Source organism: Brassica napus, chromosome C3 (assembly GCF_020379485.1).
Source record: "Brassica napus cultivar Da-Ae chromosome C3, Da-Ae, whole genome shotgun sequence".
Classification (NCBI taxonomy): domain Eukaryota; kingdom Viridiplantae; phylum Streptophyta; class Magnoliopsida; order Brassicales; family Brassicaceae; genus Brassica; species Brassica napus.
In genome coordinates, this window is record NC_063446.1 from 55,973,009 (window position 1) to 55,999,066 (window position 26,058).

At 40.0% G+C, this 26,058-nt stretch overlaps 1 protein-coding gene, 1 long non-coding RNA gene and 1 pseudogene across 4 annotated transcripts; 1 reads left to right on the plus strand and 2 right to left on the minus strand.

Annotated features, from left to right (window-relative positions):
* Window positions 1–2,151: 2,151 nt before the first annotated feature.
* Window positions 2,152–4,752, minus strand: LOC106361905. 3 transcript variants are annotated; one of them, XM_013801716.3, is made up of 7 exons: window positions 4,179–4,752; window positions 4,021–4,084; window positions 3,573–3,768; window positions 3,296–3,497; window positions 3,089–3,220; window positions 2,916–3,017; window positions 2,152–2,822 (listed from the first exon to the last, which is right to left on the minus strand). In XM_013801716.3, the coding sequence occupies exons 3-7, from the start codon at window positions 3,761–3,763 to the stop codon at window positions 2,313–2,315; spliced, it is 1,137 nt and encodes a 378-aa protein (XP_013657170.3). In that variant the 5' UTR covers window positions 3,764–3,768; window positions 4,021–4,084; window positions 4,179–4,752; the 3' UTR covers window positions 2,152–2,312. The 3 variants fall into 3 exon arrangements, with proteins under 3 accessions (XP_013657170.3, XP_022555616.1, XP_013657171.1); XM_022699895.2 differs by having other exon boundaries at window positions 2,912–3,017; window positions 4,179–4,751; XM_013801717.3 differs by having other exon boundaries at window positions 2,896–3,017; window positions 4,179–4,751.
* Window positions 4,753–13,277: 8,525 nt separating this feature from the next.
* Window positions 13,278–15,920, minus strand: LOC125583611 (annotated as a pseudogene).
* A 1,367-nt stretch (window positions 15,921–17,287) lies between these two features.
* On the plus strand, window positions 17,288–17,853 carry LOC125583612. Its single transcript, XR_007320656.1, has 3 exons — window positions 17,288–17,404; window positions 17,507–17,682; window positions 17,779–17,853. It is a non-coding gene; the product is annotated as an uncharacterized LOC125583612 (long non-coding RNA).
* The last annotated feature ends 8,205 nt before the right edge of the window (window positions 17,854–26,058 follow it).

Sequence of the window (26,058 nt, forward strand, 5' to 3'; positions counted from 1 at the left end):
TCGGGGCGACTACTAGCGCGCTCTCCTTGACGAGGAACCCTGAACTCCACCGCATCCGAAATATGGTAGAACGACCGCATGATGTCGAGGAATTCGCTAGTACTCCTACTTGGTGCACCTTCCTCGACCGGACGACGGTTCATAACCGGGAACGATTTCTCTTTGGAAGGCGTGATCGAACCATAACACATCACCCATCATGCATCGTTTTGGGCCGGGTCTACTGAATGAGGAACGAATTCTATCTTTGGCACACGGAGCTCTTCAGAAACGTTTGCGGGCAAGGACCCTTTCTTCGAACTCCTCTTCTTACTCGACATCTCGTGTTTTCTTTTTTAAGAAGGAAATGATAGAGAGAAAGAAAAAGAAGAAAGAATTTTTCAAGAAACCTCTCTATGAGAATGAGTAAGTGTAAAGGTTGTGAAGAAGTTACCTCCCTTCTTATAGGCATGATAAATTACTATTTACTTGCGGATTTTCGGACACGAACTTCGCCCAAATATACCAATCTCGTCCGAACTCGCCATACCGCACGTTGGAATCTCACTAGAAACCCACGATCCTAACGAGCTGGGGGGGCTAACTGTTGGGGTCGAAAACGGTTATGACGAAGTTAACGTCCAAATCTCCGCAAAATACAAATCAAACGTAAGCCATCGAAAACATACCCAGACCAGTAACGGATAGGTCCGAGTATGACGATCGAAACACGGACGAACCAAGCTTGGTCATTACGCTACTACCGCATATGCACGCTGTCCGGTTGCAACGTAGCGACCGAGTGTCTGTCCCTCTCGGTCGCTACGTAACGACCGAGCGTCTGTTCCGCTCGGTCGCTACGTAGCGACCGAGCCCTAGCCGAAGCTCGGTCGCTATGTAGCGACCGAGCGTTCGTCCCGCTCGGTCGCTTCCGAGCGATCGTTCCGCTCGGTCGCTACCTAGCAACCGAGCTCGAGCCGAAGCTCGGTCGCTACATAGCGACCGAGCGTTCGTTCCGATAGATTGATTTCCTTTTGATTATCGAATCTGTCTTTCAAGGCTTGCCATAGTACGGCTGGGTCCTCAACGTCTCCATAGTCGTGAGTTAGATTCTCATCTAAGTGCTTCTTCAGGAAGATTATCGCTTCGGCTATATGCTCGGGTGGCGATTTGTTACCGACTTTTATCGCTTCGGTTATCTTTTTTATTACAAGATAAGGTTTCACATTTGTGACCCATCTGACATAGTTTTCGCCGGTTACTTTCAGAGAGCCGGGAACTGGAGTTTCTCGATGTTTGCCATTTGTATTTCTAAAACACAAAATAATAATTTTATTAGAACTTCATAATTTAAAAACCGTTTACATTAATCATACAAGCAATTACAAGGAGAAGCGATGTAAAGAAAAGTAAACCGATATTCATCTTAAATTCACTCGGAGTAAATTCTCCAACGAATAAACCATAAATAGAAACACAAATAAAAATGGTACATAAAAACAAAAGTGCGCGAATCATCTTTCTTGAAATGAAAAATCGGAGGAGAGAGATTTGAAATTTTTGAGAGAAGATGAAATGTTTTGGATGATGAAATGGAGTGAAAATGAGTTGTATTTATAGATAAAAATTACTGTTCAAGACCGTTGGAGAAAGGGGAAATTTTTGAAAATTTTTCTTTGTGACCGTTGGGGTTAAATCGAGTGCACTAAAAATCAGTCTGAAAATATCGTATTAAACAGTCAATCAAATCTATAAAATTTCATAAAAATTAGTAAATGTAAAAATTATGGCAACAAATCATGCGACGGCTCAGCCGGTCAATGCAGAGTAATAAATAAATTATACGGCGGCTCGGCCGACCAATTAATAATAAACAGAATATAAGGCGGCTCAGCCGACCAATTAACAATAAACAGAATATAAGGCGGCTCGGCCGACCAATAAATTAATTAAATTATTAATAAATAATAGAGGCGATATTCCAGCCATTATAATATAAATAATAATACATGCGGTATACCGACCATTATAGCAGGGTATATATGATACAATAAATTTTACCGAATTGTAGAACGATCGTGTTAATAACGTGTTATAAAAAAAATAGAATTTTATTGTATAGAAAAAATTTAAATAAGGGCAAAATTTTATACCCGTAGAAAAAGATAACACTGATAACAAGAGACGATGTGTTATTCACTGTGTAAATAGTGCCACAGACCCAACATTCTTTATATTTTTAAACATATGCGGCTCATAACAAAATATATATATTTCAAAGATCTTCAAAACATAAATGCAAAAAAAAAAATGTATCATTGTTAGTAATCCTCTCAAGGACGATATCTCCGACCCCAACCCCGACCCCGACCAAGAGAAAAGCTTAATGGAGGACGGCCAGAAGAAGGGCGGACGGCCGGAACAGGGAAGAAGCCCGTAGCAGGACGGATAGCCGGAGCAGGGAGGGCGACCGGAGCAGGGAGGGCGACCGGAGCAGGGAGGGCGACCGGAGCAGGGAGGACGCCGGGAGCAGGGAGGACGCCGGGAGCAAGATTTCTCCAATGCGCAAGTTCATTGGCGATAGATGCAATCAAATCTTCATGTGTATTGATGATATATGGATGTATGAATTTAAGGCGAATTGCAGCAAGTAAACCCAACAAAGTTAATACTGCCTTACACCAAACTTCACGTGGACTGGTCTGTGTTTGAATTCCTCCTACCAAGAGTTGAAAACTAGAAAAAGCAGCAGAATACTGAGATGTTACCGCCTCCATGTCGGCGAAAGGCAAGAACCTCAAGGCCAAGTGGGACCAGTAGAGCGTAACAAAATAATGACGCACCTGTAAAAATATAATTAAGTCAGACGAATCAATAGACAAATTATAAATTATTGTAAATTAAAAATAGACAAACCAGAAAAGGTAGTTACTTGCATGTCCAATATAAGTCTGGAACGATTGAAAACCATAATATTCTTCAAAGTAGGACGTCCTATTGTAAGGGTGTTTGAGAATATCGACGATGGTAAAATATATCTGAATAGAAAAAAAATCATTTCATGAAAAAGTTCAAATTCAATGATTTTAGTTTAATTCATGATGTTTACCTTAAACAGTTTGTTGGCCATATCCTCTTCAGTCACATTTGGAGGAGTGTGAGAGGCCGCTATTAGCCAGCGACGGGTATGAGGCAATGTGCAAAAATTTATGGATGTGTGATGAGGAGCATCCATAAAGCACTGTAGAATAGAAAACATAGAAAATTTAGTATGCTAAGTAAATTGGTAAATAAAGGACAGAACTTAAATAATTACCAGACTACAGATGTCATCCGACTGATTGGATCTATGGGAGAAAGCCCAATTATAGCCAAACGGATCGCGCAATTTTGCGACAATCCCTCTCGATGCTTCAGACTCAGTGATTAACTCTGTTTGATTTAATGCTCCACGTGTAATCGCAGCATCCATAACAGCTTTAACATCAACGGCCAATTGAATTTGGGTTTGGGAACCACTAATCAAAATGAGAAACAGAAACTAAGTTAGAACAAATAAAGACTAAAAAGTAAAGGAAGGTTCAAAAAGATACCAATTTGGATCGATATTTCCTTTTGAGATAACCAGAAAATTCCGAGCAAGTTTAAGTTCAACTTGAGCAAGCGTAAAGCTTTTCTTCAATACTGCCCCAAATACAGTATTATAGAAAGTAGATGCAGCAGCAACACCATCGGGATCCATTAAAAGATGGTATTTAAGATTCTTCCACGAAAAGGAAGCCATGTTCCCTGTATCAAAAAGAAAACAAAATAATGAACATTTCATCAAAAGCGATCAGAAAAGATCTGAATAAAAACATAGCGCAAAAAGAGAGTTGAGCAGAGCGTATACAAGTAAACTTAGGCGATATAAGTAAATTTGCTTAGGTGACTAAACAAATCTGAGATTAAAACAAGTTAAGCATCCGTGGCTCAAAATATGCAAATATGACAACCTAACCAGCAACATTTGAATAGAGATTATAGAGGTCATAAGAAAACCTGCAAATCGTGGTGGAATATCTCTGTAGAAAGAGAGAGAGAGATGCGACTTTCGAAAACAAGCCTGAAAAGAACAGACGAACGATTTCAAGTAAGCAGACATGGATAGAAACAGGGAAATGAAAGATGAGAAGAGGAGAGATAAAAATGCATCAAACCTGAGACTCGGTTGAATATCTCGCCGGTGAGGGAGAGTCGACTTTTGAAAAACCCTAGAGATTGAAACAACGAACCGAAAGCCACTAAATATCAGGGCATTAAATCATATTGGGCCGAATAGTATTGGGCTTTGGGTATGTGGGACACGGCAATTAAACCATTGTGGTATGGGATTGACCCATAGAGAATTACCACTGAAAATCATATAGTTTTTTTTTTAAAAAACATAGAAAACGATTTCATAAAATCATCCGAATGAAACAGAAAAACAAAACAAAAAGAAACATCTAAGACCATTCCTAATCAGCGATCAAGGATGTGGGTTTAAGCCCTCATCATCATCCCTACCAGGATCAAGGATCTGAGATTGGTCATCATCAACTTGACCACCGGATTTGAGTTTGCCATTAAAAAGAAAAAGAATAACGTAAGGGTACAAGAGAATCATAAAACGATTTTGGTAAAACATCATAACGAACAAGAGATTAAAACCAAAACTTATGAACAAACAAACGCCTAAGAAGAAGTTTTGATGAAAGAAGAAACATAATGAGAATGAGAACGCATGCGGGACGTATTTAAAGAACATGGGTGGGGTCAGATTAGGTAGGGCGCAAGCGCAATTGCCGCTTACGTTTCTAATTAATGGCGCAAATTTCGCGTGATATCTTACCTAAACCTATTTTTATACTCCCTTCGTTTCATAATATAAGGCTATGACCGGTGACCTTTTCGGAAACACGAGGAACGAATAGGAAAAGAACGTATAGGAATAAAATGGCAGGAATGAAAAGGAATGCTTGTTCCTTATCAAATTTAACAATGAATGCTTTTGTTCTATATTTCTCTACAAAAAAAAGAATGAAGAGGAACAAAAAGGAAAAACTATTCCTTGTGAATACTGAATTTTTTTGGGAATGATAAGGAATTCAGTGTTACCTTTCGTTCCTTGGTCACCATTTAGTTTTGGTTAAAAACACGAAGATTAAAAAACTTTTTATGTTTTTAAAAAGTATTTTATAATAAATATGTTAGATATAATTTAACCAATAAAAAATAAGTCTATTTAATTTGATTGGTCACACCGTATTCAATAAATATAAAAGTTACCTAGAAATACGAAAACTACTTACATTTTGAAATAAAAATATTTTTCTAAAACTACTTCAAATATGAAACAGTATTTATTAAAAAAATATATTCCTTCCTTTTTGTTTTTGATAATAATATATAACTATGTCTATTAAATTCCCAAGTGGATGATCACATGCAATGAACGATTCCCGTCTTATTTTATTATCTTTATTTATGAAAAGGATATATCTTCTTCCCTTTCTTAAAAACAACAAGATTGTCTGTTCTTTTCTTTTTTTCTTTTTTGGAAAAGTCGTTGTGATATCTTTGTTTAGTGAACAACTGGATCTCATGCAAACGAAAATTTATGTGGGTCGTGCATCGTGTTCTCGACAACCAACCAAAGTGGGACATGCGTAGTAACCACAAGCACCTCTGTCTAGAGCCGTTCCCGTCTCCAACCCATTTCCTTGGGGACCACCTGTATATTTTACTGAATAATATATAATTAAGCACATTAATTAGTTGTTTCAATTCAAATCGTAACAAAAAAACAAACAAATTCCACCATATCTTACTTACTTATGTCTCCTATATTACAATTATCCGTTATATACTAAAGTATAAGTAGCATGACGAATGTTGGGGTCAAAATCGTTCACGACGGAATCGATATCCGAAAGTCCTCAGAAAAACCGAATCACGGTCAAAACTTCAAAAGCCGAGAAAACGATTAGCCGAAACGGATCGCCCGGGGAGCTCGGCCGCGACATGAGCCAGCTCGCCCGGCGAGCGCGGCCAATTCTCCGCGGACCATTCCGAACCCGGTCCCATCCCATAACCATGCATCTTCGTCCGAAGTTTCCGTAACTCAGTCTTCGGGTCCGTGGATACGACACCAATGTTCCGTCTAAAAAACATCGTCGAAAGTATGCAGGAAGTTGGAAAGGTTATGTTTCTCGAACAATTTCCTATTCTTCGGAGTAGAGCAGGTTACGGTTAACTTAACACCAACTGCCTCGGCTATGCGAAGAAACAGGGTTCCGTTGGAAGAACCATGCCTATACCAACGGCTACTTCGCGAGTAAAATCGTAAAAACGCTTAAGTCTCGATACGGCCCAAAGAGGGTCCGAATTGCGGACAACGACCCATCTATGGTCCCAAAAGACTTGAACCCAAAGACTGGTATGACGGTTTATCTCATCCACGGGAAGAGATAAATGTCAAATTTCCGAAGATAATCACAAAGAAGAAGGAAGTATGTAGAAGCCCATTTCACGACAAATCCGGCCCGAGAAGAGGTTAACCGACCTAAGGAGGAGTATATAAGGAGGACCTAGGACGAAGAGGAGGGCATTTTAAGAGAAAACTTAATACTTAGAGCAATTTAGGCATTTTTCTGTTTTTTACTACCGAGCTGCGACTCGACTAGGTTAGAACTTAGGTGGCTAGACTAGCGAACATACCGACAGCTCTAGTGGCCTAGGATCTTACCTGTTGTTCACGCTCATACGTGAATTCGGAAATAAGACCTCTTTGTTCTCTTTTCGCTCTTTTACGATTTATTACTTTCGAATCTTTCATATTGATTGTGTTGTGCGTGGCCCAGCAGATAACCGGGACCTTCAGGGAAGGCTAGGTTAACTTGGCTTTCCTCCGATTAACAAAACTCGACGGTGTGAATTTCGGTTCCCACAGTTTGGCGCTAGAAGGAGGGGGGTACGGATCTATCTCTCTCGCAACCACACACGCTCAGTCCGATATGACGACCAACGCTGACAAAGACCCGCAAACGCACGACGGGACTCCCGTCGATGCCAACGCTGATAAAACTCCAGCTGGAAACATATCAACGATCACTGCCGACACCGCGATACTAGACCAGATGAAGGAAATGTTCGCCTCCGCTCAGAAAAAGACGGACGAATAAGGAAAACTCGTGGCCTCTCTCGCAAAACAGGTGGAAACCTTAACGGCGAAGGCCAGGAACAAAGCCCCGCGCGGAACCACAAGAGCCCACAGCGGTAGAAGACTTGATTTTGAAACTCCGGGAAATCGAGCTGCACACGCGGACAAGGCTTCCTCAGGCCAAACCCCTGATGAAACGGGCCAGCCAAGTGCACAGCCAACTGCAGAGAACCTTCCACCTCCTACCGGGAGCAACGAAGGAGAAGAAATCGAGCGCATCGACCTGGATATAAGCGACCAGTACGATCACTCGGACAACGGTGCTGACATCCACCCAAGAAGAACGCAAAGCCAGTCCGCTCGGCAGGACGCGTCCTTCAAAAAACCCATGACCGAAGAAGAAGAAAACCTCTATTGGGTAGAACAGGAGGAGCTGGCCGAGAAGCAGGCCAGGATCCACCGCGGCCAATACAGACAAGCTCGCAAGGCTGCCGGAAATCCTGATGAGATCCACGATCTCCGCGAGTACATCGCGAAAACCGTAGTGGAGGTGAAAGCGATGAAATCACAATTCCACCAAACGACAAGCGCTGCGCCCGAGATCGACAGACTTCTCGATGAAGCACGCAAAACCCCGTTCACTGCCCGAATTACTGAGACCAACGTCTCGGACCCGGGGAAGATCAAAATTTCCATCTACGATGGCACCACCGACCCGAAAGCGCACCTGCAGTCTTTCCAGATCGCGATGGGGAGGTGCAAACTCAAGGAACACGAACGAGACGCTGGCTACTGCCTCCTCTTCGTCGAAAACCTCAAAGGAGCCGCGCTCGAATGGTTTTCTCGCCTAAAACAAAATTCCATCGAAAGTTTCCGCCAGCTTGCTTCAGATTTTCTCAAACAGTATTCCATGTTCATGGACAGAGAAACCTCAGACGTCGATCTCTGGAGCCTGTCTCAAAGAGAAGACGAGCCACTTCGCGAGTTCATGAACAGATTCAAGCTAGTAATGGCAAAAGTAACCGGGATCAGCGACAAAGTGGCGATCGATGCTCTGAAGAAAACTCTCTGGTACCGGTCGAAATTCCGGCAATGGGTATCCCTCGAAAAACCGAGAACGATTCAGGATGCTCTTCATAAGGCAACGGACTTCATCGTAATGGAAGAGAAGATGAAAATCCTCTCCCAGAAGTACAACCTGCAGAAGACGCCCACAAAAAAGAAAACCTCTCGAAACGACAAGTATGTCCACCACGAGGGAGAAGATATCCAGGGCGAGCACAACTACACTATCAATTCCGAACAAGGGAAGACCTCCGAAAACACCTGGTCCAGGAACCAGTATAAGGATAACTCGGCGCAAGGCTAGCCGCAAAACTCCTCGCTGGCGACCTCTCGAAGATCACTAGCATAAAAGACCTCATCCTGGATTCCGACTGCCCTCCCTGGACTGATAAAGAGTCTCCCGAGAGGGACGCATGCGCAAATCAGTCTCGCGAGAAACGCGGAAGAAAGCAGGATGACCTTGGAGACAGTTGTACCCGCCAGAGGATAAACATGATCATTGAAGAATCGCAATTCTACCGCGACTCTGTTTCATCCATCAAGGCCTACGGAAGAAAGGCGGAAACAAGTTCTAACTGGACGACTCGGTCCCTGACCGACAACAGTCCAAACGATAAGATTGTTTTCGAGGAGGAGGAAACCGTCGGACTGGATAAACCTCATTGCGACCCGCTTGTCATCGACTTGGTGATTCGAGATCTCGAAGTGGGAAGAATCCTCGTCGACACATGCAACACGGTCAACGTCATTTTCCGCGACACTCTCCGGAGAATGAACATCGAACTCGGGAAAATCATCCCGGAACCAAAACCACTGACCGGTTTTTCGAGCACAACATCAATGACCCTCAGATCGATCAAACTTCCGGTCATGGCAAGGGAAGTCACGAAAATCGTTGACTTCGCCGTAGTCGATAACCCGGCCATCTATAATGTTATTATGGGAACCCCATGGATCAACGCAATGAAGGCGGTACCATCGACTTACCACCTTAGCATCAAGCTCCCAACACCAAACGGAACAGCAGTAATCTGGGGATGCCAGAAATAATATAGGCTCTGCTTTTTGGCCGAGCATAAGCTACGACAAACTCGGAACACCCCTGCGGTTAGCCCGGAGCGAGTCAAGAAAACTCAGAGTATTCTCAAAGGTTCCACAAAGAGCGATTCGTAATCACTTGCCCAGGCAACGGCTCCGGACAGCGACGCGATCCCGGAGTCCATCGCCCTACCAGCGGAAAACCCGACTCACGAAACGGCCACCGATTTAACTAAAGCCTCAACGGCCGAAGTAACAGAAACGGCCCTATCCAACGAGTAGGAACACCCGCAACAACAAAGCAGAACTACGAGATGGCTTGATCCTCGAAAGAGGTACGTAGGCAGCTTGTCCTATTGACAAGTTCAGCTATCCCCCTCTCCAAAAAGGGGGGGGGGGGAGTGGGTACGTATACTCGTGTACTCCCACAAAGTTCGGAATATCCACACATGTACTTGATATTTTCGAATCTTTTCCAATAAAACTCATTTTATTTCGGTCTCTCGATTCACTTGCAATAAGCCACAACAATCAGAGATTAACCTGAGAAACACCCAAAACAAGGGTCTCCAAACATGCATACCTTTCAAGCAGTCCTTGGATGGGAACTAACTTAAACAACAATCACTACGTATCAATGGTCAAGCAAGGACAAATACAACTTCTCTAAAAATGAAGATCGTAACTTTCTCACTACAAAGGATATACCTTTCGGAAAAAAACGAGACGTCGTAAATATTTTCGAGATAAATTATCCAAACACACGGTCCGTCCGCGACTCTAAAAACAAAAACAAATTGCCTGTCGATTGGCCCCGACGGACAAACCCAAAACGTTCTCAAAAAAGAACTCGTAGTCTAACCTTTCATAAAAGTAAAGGTTCTCTTACATCCGACGAGGATACCATAGCGCGCTATACAAGAAATCCAAAATTTTGACCAGCACTCCAGACGGTCTCTGGAGAGTGCTCGGTTCGTTCCATACAAGTTGTATAAGCCGGCGCCAAGTCGCGGACTTTAAACCGGAAAGAACCAGGTAGAATCACCCACAGGAAAAACGAGAGCCGATCCGTCATCGCACAGCCTTAGAGCCGAAAGTAAACCTAGGTCTTGCCCTAAACCCAGTCCTACTGGTCCACTAACATCTCAAGACATGATACGATATCTTAAAAACATGTCTCATCGTCTATATATAATACGCTCACAAAACTTCGCGAAACTCCTAAACGTTTCCGAACGCCCTCGTTCAGTAAGAGCAAACGAACAAGACGATAAACTAAGAGTTAAGATACAAAGTGACTACTCGTATCTTTCCCTCACACTTGGCAGAAGTATAAACTAAAACGCACAGAATGTCAATCATTCATCATATATATAGAAGCCCCAAAAAACGGCTAGGACCCAAAGCCACCAAATGGCCGGTCTCAAACACATAGTTCACATAGCCTCGCAAGGCCATAACACACATAAATCAAATACGGCCACACTCGGCCTAGATACATCAAACATCGAAATAAAACTAAGGGAAATAATCCCAACAATCCTCAAAGCTCAAAGTCGAAGAACCCGGACATGGAGACCCCGAACGAGCTCGCAGGCTGGTCCACCTCTCCATCCGCGACTCCGGCACATTCATCACCAACACCGGTTCCCGCTTCCGCCGTGTCCTCCGAGACCTCGATGGAATCCCAAAGCTGTCGGACCCTTCCTTCGATCGGAGGAACCAAGGATTCGGCATGGGCACACCCGTTCATAAGACCCGACATCTCAGAGACCTCGGCAGGAAAAGAGAAGTCCTCGTTCTGCGACTTGTAGAGGTAGCAACCGAGCCACGGCACTCGCGAAAAACACCCACGAATTCTTGAGCATCCTTAAAGCTCTCGAATTCGGTGGCAAACAAAGCAGCCCTCCGCTTCATTTCGGCGACAATCGCTCTCTTTCCTCTCCTCTCCGCACGGACAAGGGCCCGAGAATGGAGCTCAGCCTGTCTCCGACTCTGTTCTCCGACCTCCTTCCGAAACCTTTTCTTTGAGCAAAGAGAGATCTTGGAGAAAAAATTTCTATCTTGAAGGAATCTTTTCTTAAGGGAAGAAGTGAGTAAAGAATTTGAAAAACTTACTTCCCTTACTTATACAATTTTTTCTATTCACCTTCAATCTTTCGACAAACGATTACGTCCAATTCCACATAGAACAGACCATACCGCAAGGTAGGACCTAACACCCAGGTCCACGGATCCTAGCTAGCTGGGGGGGCTAACTATTGGGGTCAAAATCGGTCATGACGGAATCGATATCCGAAAGTCCTTAGAAAAACCGAATCTCGGTTAAAACTTCAAAAGCCGAGAAAACGAATAGCCGAAACGGATCGCCCGGCGAGCTCGACCGCGACACGAGCCAGCTCACCCGGCGAGCACGACCGTGTTGCCAGTCGACTCGCCGGTGAGCTCGGCCGCGACACAAGCTAGCTCGCCCGGCGAGCACGGCCGTGTTGCCGGTCAACTCGCCGGCAAGCTCGGCCGCAACACGAGCCAGCTCGCCCGGCGAGCACGGCCGTGTTGCCGGTCGACTCGCCGGCGAGCTCGGCCACGACACGAGCCAGCTCGCCCGGCGAGCACGGCCGTGTTGCCGGTCGACTCGCCGGCGAGCTCGGACACGACACGAGCTAGGTCGCCCGGCGAGCACGGCCGTGTTGCCGGTCGACTCGCCGGCGAGCTCGGCCGCGACACGAGCCAGCTCGCCCGGGGAGCACGGCCGTGTTGCCGGTCGACTCACCGGCGAGCTCGGCCGCGACACGAGTCAGCTCGCCCGGCGAGCGCGGCCAATACTCTGCGGACCATTCCGAACCCGGTCCCATCTCATAACCATGCATCTTCGTCCAAAGTTTCCGTAACTCAGTCTTCGGGTCCGTGGATACGACACCAATGTTCCGTCTAAAAAACATCATCGAAAGTATTCGGGAAGTTGGGAAGATTATGTTTTTTGAATGGTTTCCTATTCTTCGTAGTAGAGCAGGTTATGGTTAACTTAACACCAACTGCCTCGGCTATGCGAAGAAACAGGGTTCCGTTACCATGCCTATACCAACGGCTACTTCGCGAGTAAAATCATAAAAACGCTTAAGTCTCGATATGGCCCAAAGAGGATCCGAATTGCGGACAAAGGCCCATCTATGGTCCCAAAAGACTTGAACCCAATGACTGGTATGACGGTTTATCTCTTCCGCGGGAAGAGATAAATGTCAAATTTCCGAAGATAATCACAAAGAAGAAGGAAATATGGAAAAGCCCGTTTCACGACAAATCCGGCCCGAGAAGAGGTAAACCGACGTAAGGAGGAGTATATAAGGAGGACATAGGACGAAGAGGAGGGCATTCTAAGAGAAAAGTTAATACTTAGAGCAATTTAGGATTTTTTCCGTTTTTTACTACCGAGCTGCGACTCGACTAGGTTAGAACTTAGGTGGCTAGACTAGCAAACATACCGACAGCTCTCGTGGCCTAGGATCTTACCTGTTGTTCACGCTCAAACGCGAATTCGAAAATAAGACCTCTTTGTTCTCTTTTCGCTCTTTTACGATTTATTACTTTCGAATCTTTCATATTGATTGTGTTGTGCGTGGCCCAGCAGATAACTGGGACCATCAGAGAAGGCTAGGTTAATTTGGCTTTCCTTCGATTAACAAAACTCGACGGTGTGAATTTCGGTTCCCACAACAAATCAAAATTGCTATGTAGAAAATTTTAAAAAACAAAAAAAAATAATTTCTACATAGAAAAGATTTTAAAAAAATAAAAACAATTTCGTTTAAAAAATATTAAATGCAAAAAAAATGGAAAATAAAACTGTTTTGTTTCTTAAACTGTTTCTATTTGTTTTTAATATAAATAAAAATCTACATCAAATAAAATTCATTTTATACCCGGTGTTCCTAGCTTAACTAGTAAAGTCTTCTTTCGAAAGGGTAGACGTGCCATGTTCGAGTCTCAACAACTGCAGGGAGGGATTAAACAACCGGCTCTTGTCCTTGGCCCAAAGAGATTATGGGTTTAGGCCCATAAATTCTTGAATTCAAAAAAAAAAAAATATTTTATTTCTCACACTACACCATCACTATTTTTGGAACGATTAATCTTTTTTGAGATTTTACTCCCTATGGTATAAATTCAAATTTATCTTTGCGTACATTCATTGCAGCTTCCTAAATTCTCATGATTCCACTTTCTCTCTCTCTAAGTGTGAAGAAATTGCAATTTTTAACTAAATAAATGAATGGTTTCTAACGAGAGTAGGATTCTGGATGGACATAGTCTCTGTGAAACCCCTCAGATAGTAACTAGCTCGTTATATCATCAGAAAATCTGAACATGCCTCTGCTGTATTGTATTGTTTTCTTCACCTAAACACATCGCCTCTGGTTGTTGTATTGTTGTCTCATCGAGGATTTTGATGATGCCATAGCGGAGTTGGACACTCTAGGTGAAGAGTCATACAAAGACAGCACCTTGATCATGCAGCTACTCCGTGACGACCTCACTCTCTGGACATCCGACATGCAGAGCACGTATGGGATCCATATGTAATCATTTGAAATTTTTTTTATATTATCTCAGTTTATTGGTGCTAAAGTTATATGCTTGTGGGGTGAATAAGGCAAAAGAAAAATCTAAAAAAACATATGCTAATTTTAAGGTTGACTTCATGTTTTGAGTCAATTTTGCAAATAACCCAATACAAACTTGATTGTATAGATTGTAGACGAGTGTTTAATTTAAAATTAATTGGTAATAAATATATTAATTTATGAGGATGATTGGAGAAAGCTGTTAGTACTATAGACAACTTTAATTCTCTCCACATCACTAAATTAAAAGCAATCAAGCTTTGGTTAATTTTTTAAATTTTACACCCATATCTACCTTTTTATTTATTTTGTGGCTGTGGAGAGCTAATTTTTTAGAGCATTTTTTCAACTGCTTTGAAAAATGTTTTTTTCTCCTTTTTGTAAAACATGTATGCTTCATTTCTTCTATAGTAATACGTTTCACTAACATAAATATAATAATATATTTCTTACATATATAATCCACAAAAATGTTACAAATACTATTAAAATATGTATTACATATATATATGTATATAAATTAAAAAGTTCACACACATGTGTAAATAAAAACTACATATATTAATTTACATCATAATCAATTTGTAATTTCTACAATAAATTATTAACTTCTAAATTTTATTCTAATTTTCAAATATTACTATTTTAATGTTAAAGGCCAATCATGCTTTCTTTGAAAAATCCATAACTAAAATCTTACAACTACAGCACAAAGTCATACTATATAAATTCTATATCAAAAATATAAATCTACGGCTGTAACTAATCATACTATATCTCTCTTACGTATTGTTTAAGATCTTTTTCAATTTTTGATGTAAGACACTGTTCTTCTCCACATCTAAAACAGATTGGAATTGTTTTGTTCATCAATTTGATTTTGGTATTAAAAGACTTTGGCATGGCGTCTTTCGTTTGGCATACTTAGCCATTAATTTTTTTGGCTAAACTTCAATTATATATCTTCACATAAAAAAACTAAAGTCGGCCGAATGATTCAACCATATATCTATATAACAGTTAGTTCAATTATATATTTTGTTTACAAAATTGTGCGAGAAAAGGCTACTATTTTATTAGTCCCATATGACTTTTTTGTATTTTAATAACATGATTACATTAATAAAAAGTACAAGTTATTAGAACCATAATGAAGAAAAAGACAAAAATAAGTTTAAAGAATAACAAAAGTTATTAGAATGAACAAGAAGAGAAAATGGTGCGTACAAAAGTAGACCTCTCTCTGATAAGGCCCAATGAAAGAGATTCATATGTTCTAAATCGGTTTCTTTACAATTAGATTGTATATAATTTGTATTACAAGCCCTTCACATGAGCCGAGACAAAAGGTTGTGATGAATCCCATGTCAAGTCCACTGTAAGCCAATGGTGAGTACATCCATAGCTCATCGGTGCTCAACAACAACATTTTGTACATATATGCATTTTGGTTAGTACAAACTTACAACATATACATAGATGTTAAAGACTCTGACGAAAACACAAACCGAAAAAAAATTGTGCATACCTTGATTTGAAGCTGCAAGAACTTCACGTAATGGACCGCTTCTTCAAGCATCGTGCTTATATCGACTTTTGTCCCATTCGGTACAAGGTTTTGTAGTGTCTTGAGCCTTTCGTCAAGTGACCCCACACCTTCGCAAGTGGGTCCGCCCCTGCTTACTTGTCTTGTGACGTCACAGTTAGAGTTACTGTTGTGTGGATTCTCTACGTGAAGTTGTTTCCTCTTAAGCGTTGCCGTTTCTTGGAAGTGATTTTGATCCCAAAAATCAAGCATGGTCGGAAGATTCCCTCCCGCATCACGCCAAGTGGGAACATATCAGGAATCAAGAAAGCATGTTGGTCAGAAGACACAAAACGTTGTTCTGATGATGGTGACGAAGATGGCCATTGTAAAGGCTAGAGAGACTAAGCATCTCATCTTGCGGTTTCTCCTCCTTAGATGATGAACACTGATCAAAGTTGAACATCCCCAGGAGAGACTCCAATTCACCATCAACAAAAACATCCATCTCTCTAACCTTCAACACTTGTATTCCTCCCTTCTTATTCTTCTTGTTAGTTTGTTGTTATAATAGTTTTTGATCTTGAGCAACTATATATAGGTTGGAGATTTTACTCGATGATTTGAGGAAGATTTCGTGATGATAAGAGAAATCAAGAGATTCTTAAACTAATTACAATCATTTGCGTCGAGAACAGGCCGTAATTAAATAAATAATACAAAGGCATGCATGATGAAGAACACGATCAGTCAACTTGTGGGGTCGACAATGAGAGCTGAGACCAGCTTTGTTCCTTCACGACACATTACTATATTTTTTTGATATAACCCATCTATTCAAATATACGTATAAGATCGTTAAGAGATTAGTATAATAATGAGAGACAGTTAACATTGGCCACATAAGAGAAGCAGTGAATAATCTACATTATAAAGAGCCAGTTTCAGCACTCCTGATGCGATACGTCAGCAGGTAAGTGAACCCCACTTTTAAAAAGTGTGAAAAAATGTTAAATATGTTGCTCGAACCCGGATTACTGTGATATAAACACCAACATTTATACCACTAAAGTAAAGGATACTTTGTACATTGGATTTCTTATAGTTGACCCCACACATAACTGTAATGTTTCAATACTCACGTGTAACTTTGATCATCGAAACCTATTTAGTAAAATCCGCATTCTGGCCCAATAAAACTTATAATTGGGCTAAATCTCTTTTGTATGTATCTAGGATTTTTATAGTACTTTGTCTCCACCGATAAACCGAAGTGTTACCTTTTTAGCTTATCAAAAAAAATTCTGAAACTTTTCATCTTCACCTCTCTAAATCTCCAACGACCAGTTATGGTACCGTTTCACCTCTGAAACGACCCGTCTCAGTATATATAATTCCTCAAACAAACCTTGAGACCCATATCTCTTATTAAATTACTCCTAAATTGAACTGTCGCAGCTTTTAGCCAACCTTCGAAGATGTAAGCCTGTTGTTGTTGCTTAATCCGTAGTTGCCCCCGCCACCTTTATCCGCCTAGAACATAGTACCCAGGAAAAGGTATTAAAAATTTGAGTTTCTATGGAATACTATATACCATATTTGTTTAATCAATATTCAAGCTATCAGTTTTAATACTTTAAGCGTATGTTTCTCTGGGCAGAATTCTGAGATCCACGGTTCTATCCCAGTTCGTGTGAATCACTACCATCCATCGCTACGATAGGGGGTCGATCGTGAAAGTTTATTGATCGCTCTGAAGTTGTCCGATTAACTAATATGATGTAAACTTTGTTCTGATGGGCTATAACGGAAAGTTATTTGGTTGCTAGGACTAATAGAGGCTGCAAGGCTGGGTACGTCTTAGGCGGAGCTGAAGGACGGTACAACTAGAGCGCCTATTGTCCGGTTTTTGTCGTGCCAACGTGCTATGGAACTTAAGCCTTCCTAGGAGAATCCAGATCACTTCGAAACGTCGGCTGTCATTTTCAACAGGTACCACCGAGATGTAAATTTTTTTATGTTTGTGGTGTGGTTCGACTCAAGATTGAAACTTTTGCTGATGAAATAATGATTTTGTGGATGCATGTCAATTAGATTTGCGAGGCTACAAACTGGTCACTGTACATTGGCAGGAAAAAAATGGCTATGTATGGTTCAGTTGTAACACCGGTGTGGTGCAATGGGGATGAACATGGTAACCAAAGGTGTGCATAATGTTATTGAGTTCCTCAGCGATGATTCCCCTGACATGGATGTGATCGGAATCTCTGGTGAGTTCCTTTTGTATGTTATTGGTTTGATTTTAAAACAATGCATTTTAGCTTAGTGTCATCTTGAGACTTAAAAACTTGAAATTTATTGGTCAGATAACTTCTTCTCCGACATTAACAAACCTGCTGCAATGAACTGCATCGAGGGACCTGGCAGTAATTAAAAGAGAGATAGAGAACAAGGTGTTTGAAAATGAGTGTGTCTGTGTGTCTGGCTTGGTGGAGCTCAATATACTCAAGAACCTCACCGTCTATGTTGTTGCAGGCTCTCTAGGTCGATTCAAATCTCATGCCAGCAACATAGTGTTTGATGTATTCATAGCTACTTGCCAAGATCCAGCCCAAAACATGGAGAGCTCTCAAATTGATGGAAGCCATTAATAGCAATCACCGCACCTTCACTATCTCCACCATCACTGAAGATACCATCATAGAGAACCATGGCAAGGTTGTCTAATTTTACTTGCCATCACGTTCATGTATTTCAGGAGCACAGTGAGAAACATTCTTCCAAGCAATGAAGGTGACGTAGGATTGGCAGCATCATCGGGCCCGTCTGTTTTGGGAGACAAGGTCGATGAGGAATGTGATGCAGCAGATCCTCCAGAGATTTCAGACGCTCAGAACAACCGCAAGCGCTGCCGTGAGTGATTGGAAATATCTATTATATTCCTATCAGCCCGTCAACGTCTTTTCTATGCATTTTTAAACTGCTATTATCTTTGTTTTCCATCATAAACTTTGGATATTTTTCCCTTGCATGTTTTCTCTGTTCGGAGATTTTATTTCTATTTTGGATTATTAATGAAACGTCGACGGGTTCTAACTCATACAAGATTTGTCAGTGGTGTATTTTTTTTGGTTTACCTATTTTTGACATTTTTTTTGTCCACCATAAACTATTTTTAACAAAGTCGAGTAAAACTCTAAAATAAATAATTTTGCAACCGTATAATTTATAATATTTTCTAGAGTTATTAATTTTTTGTAAAAAATAGTTAATTACAATTCTATATTTTGAAATTAATTTAGGTAAAATAAGAAAATAATTTAATTTATTGTTCGATAAATTGTTTAATTTTTTGAATTCAAATTTTATATTTTGTTCCTTACACTATTTGTTTTATATACTAACAACTACCTAAGTAAATACTAAACAACTTCATAAACTTTATCTTTTGAACATGAAAGCGTTAATAAGCTAATGGTCGATCAAATCATTACGAAAATAATGCATATGAATTCGCCGGTCATTCTTATATCAACTTAATCAAACTGTGTGATTTTCAAATGTTATGTTCATCACCATTATATACAACACGGAAAAACAAAAGTGGAAAAAATAGACTACAAAATCTCGTACACAAAACTACACAATGATCAATAACTTATTCGGTTCCGCGCTTGCGCGGGGGCTATACTCCTAGTAAATATATAGCCACGCCAAAGCCCGACTAATGGAATCATTATCGCAACTTGAACAACACCGAAGAAGAAGAAAATAAAAGAAACTTATTAATCCATGCCGTATTAAACTTTAATTTACGAATTTTCCGATAGGTCTCTCTTAACTAATTTCTTTTTCAGGAAAAAATGCAGCGTGATATATCCGGCGTGTATAAATTATTTTGTTGAAGCTGTGAGCCTTTTTCTTCTGTTTTTTGTTTGTCAAAGATTTTATATAAATGAATAAAAGTTATTTGTATGAATAATTCAAATTTATACTCTTTCTGCCTAGAAATATTTGTAAACTACATTTTTGAAGAACTTGGTATGGATAATGATGTGTATTGATAAAGAAATGTTTTCACTCCACATTTATTTATGATCATATACCGTACGTGCCACTATGTCTGTGTTAGAATGAGAGAATTATTGAGAGTTTATTTCTCGGGAATGAAGAACATGAAGAACATGAGAGAAAGAGAAAGTATGAGAGAGATGTAGATTTCAAAATATAAGAGAGAGAAGGAGATAATAGTTTCCTTAATTTAATTGTAGATCTGTATACAACTATTTAAACACAAGTTGCCTCAATACACAATACAATAAAATATTCATTGTTTAAAATATCTTCAACGGTCTTCTTATCTCTTCTTATTCTCTTCAATAAAATACTCCAGTACAGTAATCCTTATAAAGCCTTATAAAACCTTATAAGTCTCTAGCTTAATTCTCAAGTCTGGCAACTTACTTCTCAAGTCTGGCAGCTTTCTTCTCAAGTCTGGCAGCTTACTTCTGCTTCATGACAACACTCCCCCTCAAGCTTGACCATATGGAACAAGTCAAGCTTGAAAGCCATGAAGTATTCTCTCATTAAAACCTCAACTAGGTAAAACCATTTGGGTGAAAACCCAAGTCAAGGAAAAAGAGTAGAACACTTCATGAAGGAGATATCATTGACATGAGAGGTCTATGAGTCCCAATTTTGGATGAATGAACTCACAGACTTTAGTGCTTGCTGCCTTGGTGAAGATATCAGCTAACTGATCTTCACTTCTAGTATAGCAGGGTAAAATGATCTTCTGTTCCACAGCTTGTCTCACCTTGTGACAGTTAACTTCAATGTGCTTTGTCCTCTCATTAAACACTGAGTTTGATGCTATATGTATGGCCGCCTGATTGTCACAGTGCATTGTGACTGGTGTTGTTGTCTTTATGCTCAAATCCTTTAGTAAGTTTCTGATCCAAATGAGCTCACTAGTAAGCTTCCTCATTGCTCTATACTCTGATTCAGCACTTGAACAAGACACCACCTTCTGCTTCTTGCTCTTCCATTTACCAGGTTTCCTCCAATGAAGGTGCAATAGCCTGTAGTTGATCTCCTATCAACTCTGTCTCCAGCCTAATCAGCATCACAATACCCAACAACTTCAGTACTCTTGTTACATGCCATCCGTACTCCTTGGCCAGCTTCTCTTAGGTACCTTAAGATCCTCTCCACCATATTCCAATGATGCACCTTAGGAGCTCCCATGTGTTGACTCACTTGATTCATAACAAAGCACACATCTGGTCTGGTGATGGTTAGATAGATGAGCTTGCCCACCATTCTTCTATACTTCTTGATATCTCCAAATGGTGTAGACTCATACTCCCCCCCTCTCAGCACCTTGTATCCTTCTTCTAAGAAGTCTTGGCTTTTTTACTCCCAAGTTTTCCTGCCTCATTTAAAATATCAAGTGTGTACTTCCTTTGAGATAAGAATAACCCCTCTTTAGAGCGGCAGATCTCAATCCCAAGAAAATACTTCAACTCTCCCAAATCTTTGATATCAAAGGCATTTTTAAGAAATGTTTTAGTTGAGAGAATACATTCCTTGTTGTTACCAGTGATGATAATAACATCCACATAGACTAAGATGACCACAATACATTACTTACTAGTTAATGTGAAGAGGGTGTGGTCAGCTTTTGACTTTACAAAGCCTCTTCCATTGAGGGTGGTGTTCAACTTATGGTACCAAACCCTTGGAGATTGCTTCAAGCCATAAATTGCCTTCTTTAATCTGAGAACATTTCTTGGCTTCACCATGTTCTCAAGACCAGAAGGTAGTCTCATGTAGACTTCATCCTCCAATTCTCCTTGAAGAAAGGCATTCTTCACATCCATCTGCCATAAATTTCACTCAAGGTTGACAGCAAGAGATAAGAGAATCCTTATAGTGTGAAGCTTGGCCACTGGTGAAAAAGTGTCTAGATAATCTTCACCATATACTTGAGTATATCCCTTGCAACCAGTCTTGTTTTCTTTCTTTCTGGTTTTCCATTGGCTCCATACTTGATAGTGTAGAGAAGTCGGCTTGTCACTGCCTTCTTTCCTTTTGGAAGTTCAGTCTCAAACCATGTATCATTCTTGATCATGGCTCCCATCTCATCTCCAACAGATTCTCTCCACTCTTGTGTTGCATAGCTTCTTCATATGTTCTGGGAATGTATTCCTGATCCAATTCACTGATGAAGACTTGATGATCTTCTGGATATTGAGCAAGGGAGAATACTGCACTTATTGGGTGAGCTACAGCTTCAGCATTGAAGTAAACTTTTGTGTTAATCCACTGTGAGGGTTTCCTGATCTCTGTACTCCTTCTCAAAGGTTGTATCTGCTCAGGTTCTGCTTCATTTCCTTCACTTGGCGCCTCTACTTGAGTCTCAACATCTGATTCTACTTGAGTCTCAACATCTGATTCTGATGGCATCTTATCTTGATCATGAGCTACTGAGTTCTCTTCAGGTTGAGCTTGTGTAGACTGCTCAACATTTCTACTGCCCCCCCTCATGATCAGGATGAGTGCTCTCAACACTATCAGATGCAGTAGATGGTACATTTTCAGGGATAAGTTCCACCCTTGGTAAAGAAGGCATACTGATTCTCAGGCTCTCCATTACTCTCCTAAGGTTGTTTGCTCTATCTGAGGCTGATTGAGAAAGATCTTTGAGCTCATCCCAACTCTTTCCATCATAATAGCCTCTAGATTCTACAAACTTCACTCCCTTGAGACAAGAACCTTTCTTGACTCTGGATCATAGCACTTATACCCCTTCTGAGTTGGAGAGTAACCAATGAACATAGCTTTTGAGCTTTTAGCATCAAGCTTGTTCCTCAGCTCCCCAGGTATCATCACAAAACAGAGGCATCCAAACACACGCAAGTGGTCCAAAGATGGTTTGGTCTTGTTTAGGACCTCAAAAGGAGACATGTCGTTGAGGACTTTAGTTGGAGTTCTATTGATCAGATAAGTAGCAGACATCACAACATCACTCCAGAATCTTTTTGGAACATTGGTGTGGAACATCATTGATCTTGCTACCTCCATCAAATGTCTGTTCTTCCTCTCAGCAACTCCATTTTGTTGAGGAGTGTAAGGACAACTTGTCTGGTGAGTAATCCCATGTTGAGCAAGATATTGCTTGAATGCATGACTTGTATACTCTCCACCATTATCTGATCTTAGGATTTTCAGCTTGGCATAGAAATGGTTGCAAATATGGGTCTGGAAATTCTTGAAAGCATCCAACACCCTGTCCTTAGACGGAATCAGTGTCACCCAAGTGTATTTGGATTTCTCATTCATGAAAGTGACAAAGTATTTGTGGTTCTCTCTGGACACACATGAAGCAGTCCATACATCAGAGTGAACTAGGTCAAAACATCTTTCATAGAGGGTGCTAGACTGTGGGAAGACTCATAGATGGTGCTAGACTGTGGGAAGACTGTTCTACAATGCTTCCCCAATATGCAAACTTCATAATCATCATTCTTGAAGACCACACCTGGAAGCATCAAGTTTAGGGCTCTTGTATGAGGATGTCACAACCTAGCATGCCATAGTGTGCTATCAACCGCGCTGTATGTACTAGCCAAACACTGAGAAGTAGGTGGTCTAGACATCTCTATCTTCTGAAGATGATAGAGTTCATTGTGAACGTGCCCCTTTCCAATCATTTGGCCTGTCTTTTTAAGTCCTGAAATTCAACCTCATCTGGTCTAAAGACAACCTGACAACTCAGATCAACAGTAGCCTTTCTCACGGAAAGCAAGTTTGATGTAAATTGAGGCATATACAAGGCAGTAGATTCCCTATCAAACAACCTAAGGTTCCCTATCCCTTCTATCTTAATCTTATCACCATTTTCTATTTGAACATTCACTGAGACAGGCTGGACATCACTAATCAAGTGATGGCTTGCTCCTGAATCTATAATGATAGGTTTAGGGTCAAGAGAGTGTGTACCAGCCTTCTTGGATGAGATAAAAGCTTGGATAAGGGAATGTAGGTCACTCATGGTTGCTGGACCATATGTGTTGGCTGCACTATCAGTACTTCTCCATGTTCCTTCTTCATTTGAACCACCAATGACAGATGAATACATGGTTCGACCTAGTATCGATGGATGCGTAAACTCCTTGATTACATTCCTGGCTTGATTCAAGTCACTTCTTCTTGGCATATTGCGCTTCTTATGTTGTTCCTTAGCCTTCTTGTACTCTGGAAACAACACCATGTTGGAGTTCTCCCTCATGGAGAGATATGAACCAGTGGACAATAGATTGTTCCTACTGATTTTAAGATAAACTGGACTTTGATGAAGCTTTTCCTGATATGGCTGAAGCTTTCTTGAGTTCCAGAGAATAGGGTACTCCTCTATCTTGAGTTCTGGTGAGGTCTTCTCTTTTGAAAGACTTTTGGACCAGTGGTGGATAAAATGATGTATCCAACAGATTTTGAAGATAATCTGAGAAAGAAAGAAATTTGCGGAAGCTTTTGTGAGGTTCAGGAGCTTAATGCTCTGATACCATGTTAGAATGAAAGAATTATTGAGAGTTTATTTCTCGGGAATGAAGAACATGTAGAACACGAGAGAAAGAGAAAGTATGAGAGATGTAGATTTCAAAATATAAGAGAGAGAATGAGAGAATAGTTTCCTTAATTTAATTGTAGATCTGAATACAAGTATTTAAAGGCAAGTTGGCTCAGTACACAATACAATAAAATATTCATTGTTTTAAAATATCTTCAACGGTCTTCTTCTCTCTTTTTCTTCTCTTCAATAAAATACTCCAGTATAGAAATCTTTATAAAGCCTTATAAAACCTTATAAAACCTTATAAAACCTTATAAGTCTCCGGCTTAATTCTCAAGTCTGACAGCTTACTTCTCAGGTCTGACAGCTTACTTCTGCTTCGTGTCAACAGCTTGTACCTGTAAGTTTTCTTTTCCTTAACTGAATTTATTTTAAATTCCATGATTTTATTGTGTTTTTCCGTAATTTATAGTGTATTGTAAATTGTAACTTTAGAAGAATGTTTCATCGTAGTCAACTTTACTTTTAAGATACAATCAATTGCATACATGAAAAATTAGCTGCATGCTGATAAACATCATTTCAAAGCAAATTGGTATAAATTCATCAAGTTACTTTCCTAATTATACTAGACATAATCTCTTAAAAGTCCTATAGTTTTTATATATACATATATGTTGCATCTTTTCTTGCAAGTGTCATTATGAGTAAGTTCAGACTTCAGAGTACAAAACTAGAACTCAAAGTATAATTGTAATGGGTATGATTCATCAAATGATTGAATGCGCATGCGTTAGAAATCTACCTCTGTCAACGCAAAAATGCATGTTACCATTCATGTTTGTATGTTTTCGGTTTTGTGCTGGATTAAACGATTAGGAAACAAAACCAAACAAAAGAAAATGTGAAAATAACTTTTATTTGATTTATACATTAGGTACCGTCCACTCGAAGAGCTTAACATTTTTAGATGCAAAATAAGACGAAAATTCAACAATTTATATTAAGTATTTAAATAAATCCCTTGTTATCAATGATATATATAGTATACATTAGTTAACCTTGTTATGGGCATGCCAAAAGAATAAGCTAATTTGTACGTATTATAGTTGACTCTTAAATGATTTTAAAATGTTATCTGAGTTTTGTCTTTTAAAAAGGCTGGGAGGCAAATTGTCTTAGAGTTATAAAATGTCAAGTTAGGTATGTACATAGGATAGATGATAAATAAACATATTTAACAATATTAGGACGGCACGAAATAGAGTTGGAGATTCCGACAAGATGAGATTCAAACTCGTTTTTTTTGTTTTAAGATCATCACCACATAAAATCTTCATAACTTTAAAATAAATTTATTGAAATCACAGCTTGAAGATATGTTAAGTTGTCTCTAAGTTTCAAAAGTAGAGGACGGGTTAATGTACAATGCACCTTACGGATCTTGCCTACCTGTTTATTGCCTTCCTAAACTGATTCTTACTCCTCTAACTTTCGAAGTCAGTGAATATACACACGGGTTCATGGAATGTGTCGTTTGTATTATACCCTTTTGATACTCTTAAAGGTATAATATCACATCAAATGATATTATTCTCCGGCTTATTGTGTTTTTTTTAACATGCATGTTATATAAAAAAGGAAAGTAATTTGTTGTGGCATGATCACTGCTTTTTTTCTTGTCTCTCTTAACTTCAGAATGTCTTATATTCATATTCCATCAAATTGATGTACACAAAGTATGTTTGGCAGATTAGTTGAACTTCGAATAGTACTACCCAAAACTTTGGTGGAAAACGTACACTAGTACACATGTCTACAATAGATTGAAACCATTAATTATACTATTCTACTAAATTTTTTTCGTTATACGTACATTAAAGTGAGGTAATCATGAATTCATTGTGATAACTTATAAGAGTACACTTTTCCAAATTAAAAAGAAAGTCGGTAGTTTTAGCAACGTTTACTTATCTTTAATTTATTAATAATCATAATGTTAATTATCCGTCATCCATTGAAGTGTTGACTTCTCTAATGATGTACATAATTGAAGTTAGCTTCTCAAAGA

What these genes read in the sequence shown, in the direction of transcription:
- LOC106361905 (XM_013801716.3), bottom strand. Translation starts at nt 3,763, where the DNA reads ATGGCTTCCTTTTCGTGGAAGAATCTTAAATACCATCTTTTAATGGAT. An exon ending in CGGATGACATCTGTAGTCTG is followed by an intron (nt 3,221 to 3,295) that starts GTAATTATTTAA and finishes TCTATTCTACAG; the next exon opens with TGCTTTATGGATGCTCCTCA. An exon ending in TGGCCAACAAACTGTTTAAG is followed by an intron (nt 3,018 to 3,088) that starts GTAAACATCATG and finishes TTTTCTATTCAG; the next exon opens with ATATATTTTACCATCGTCGA.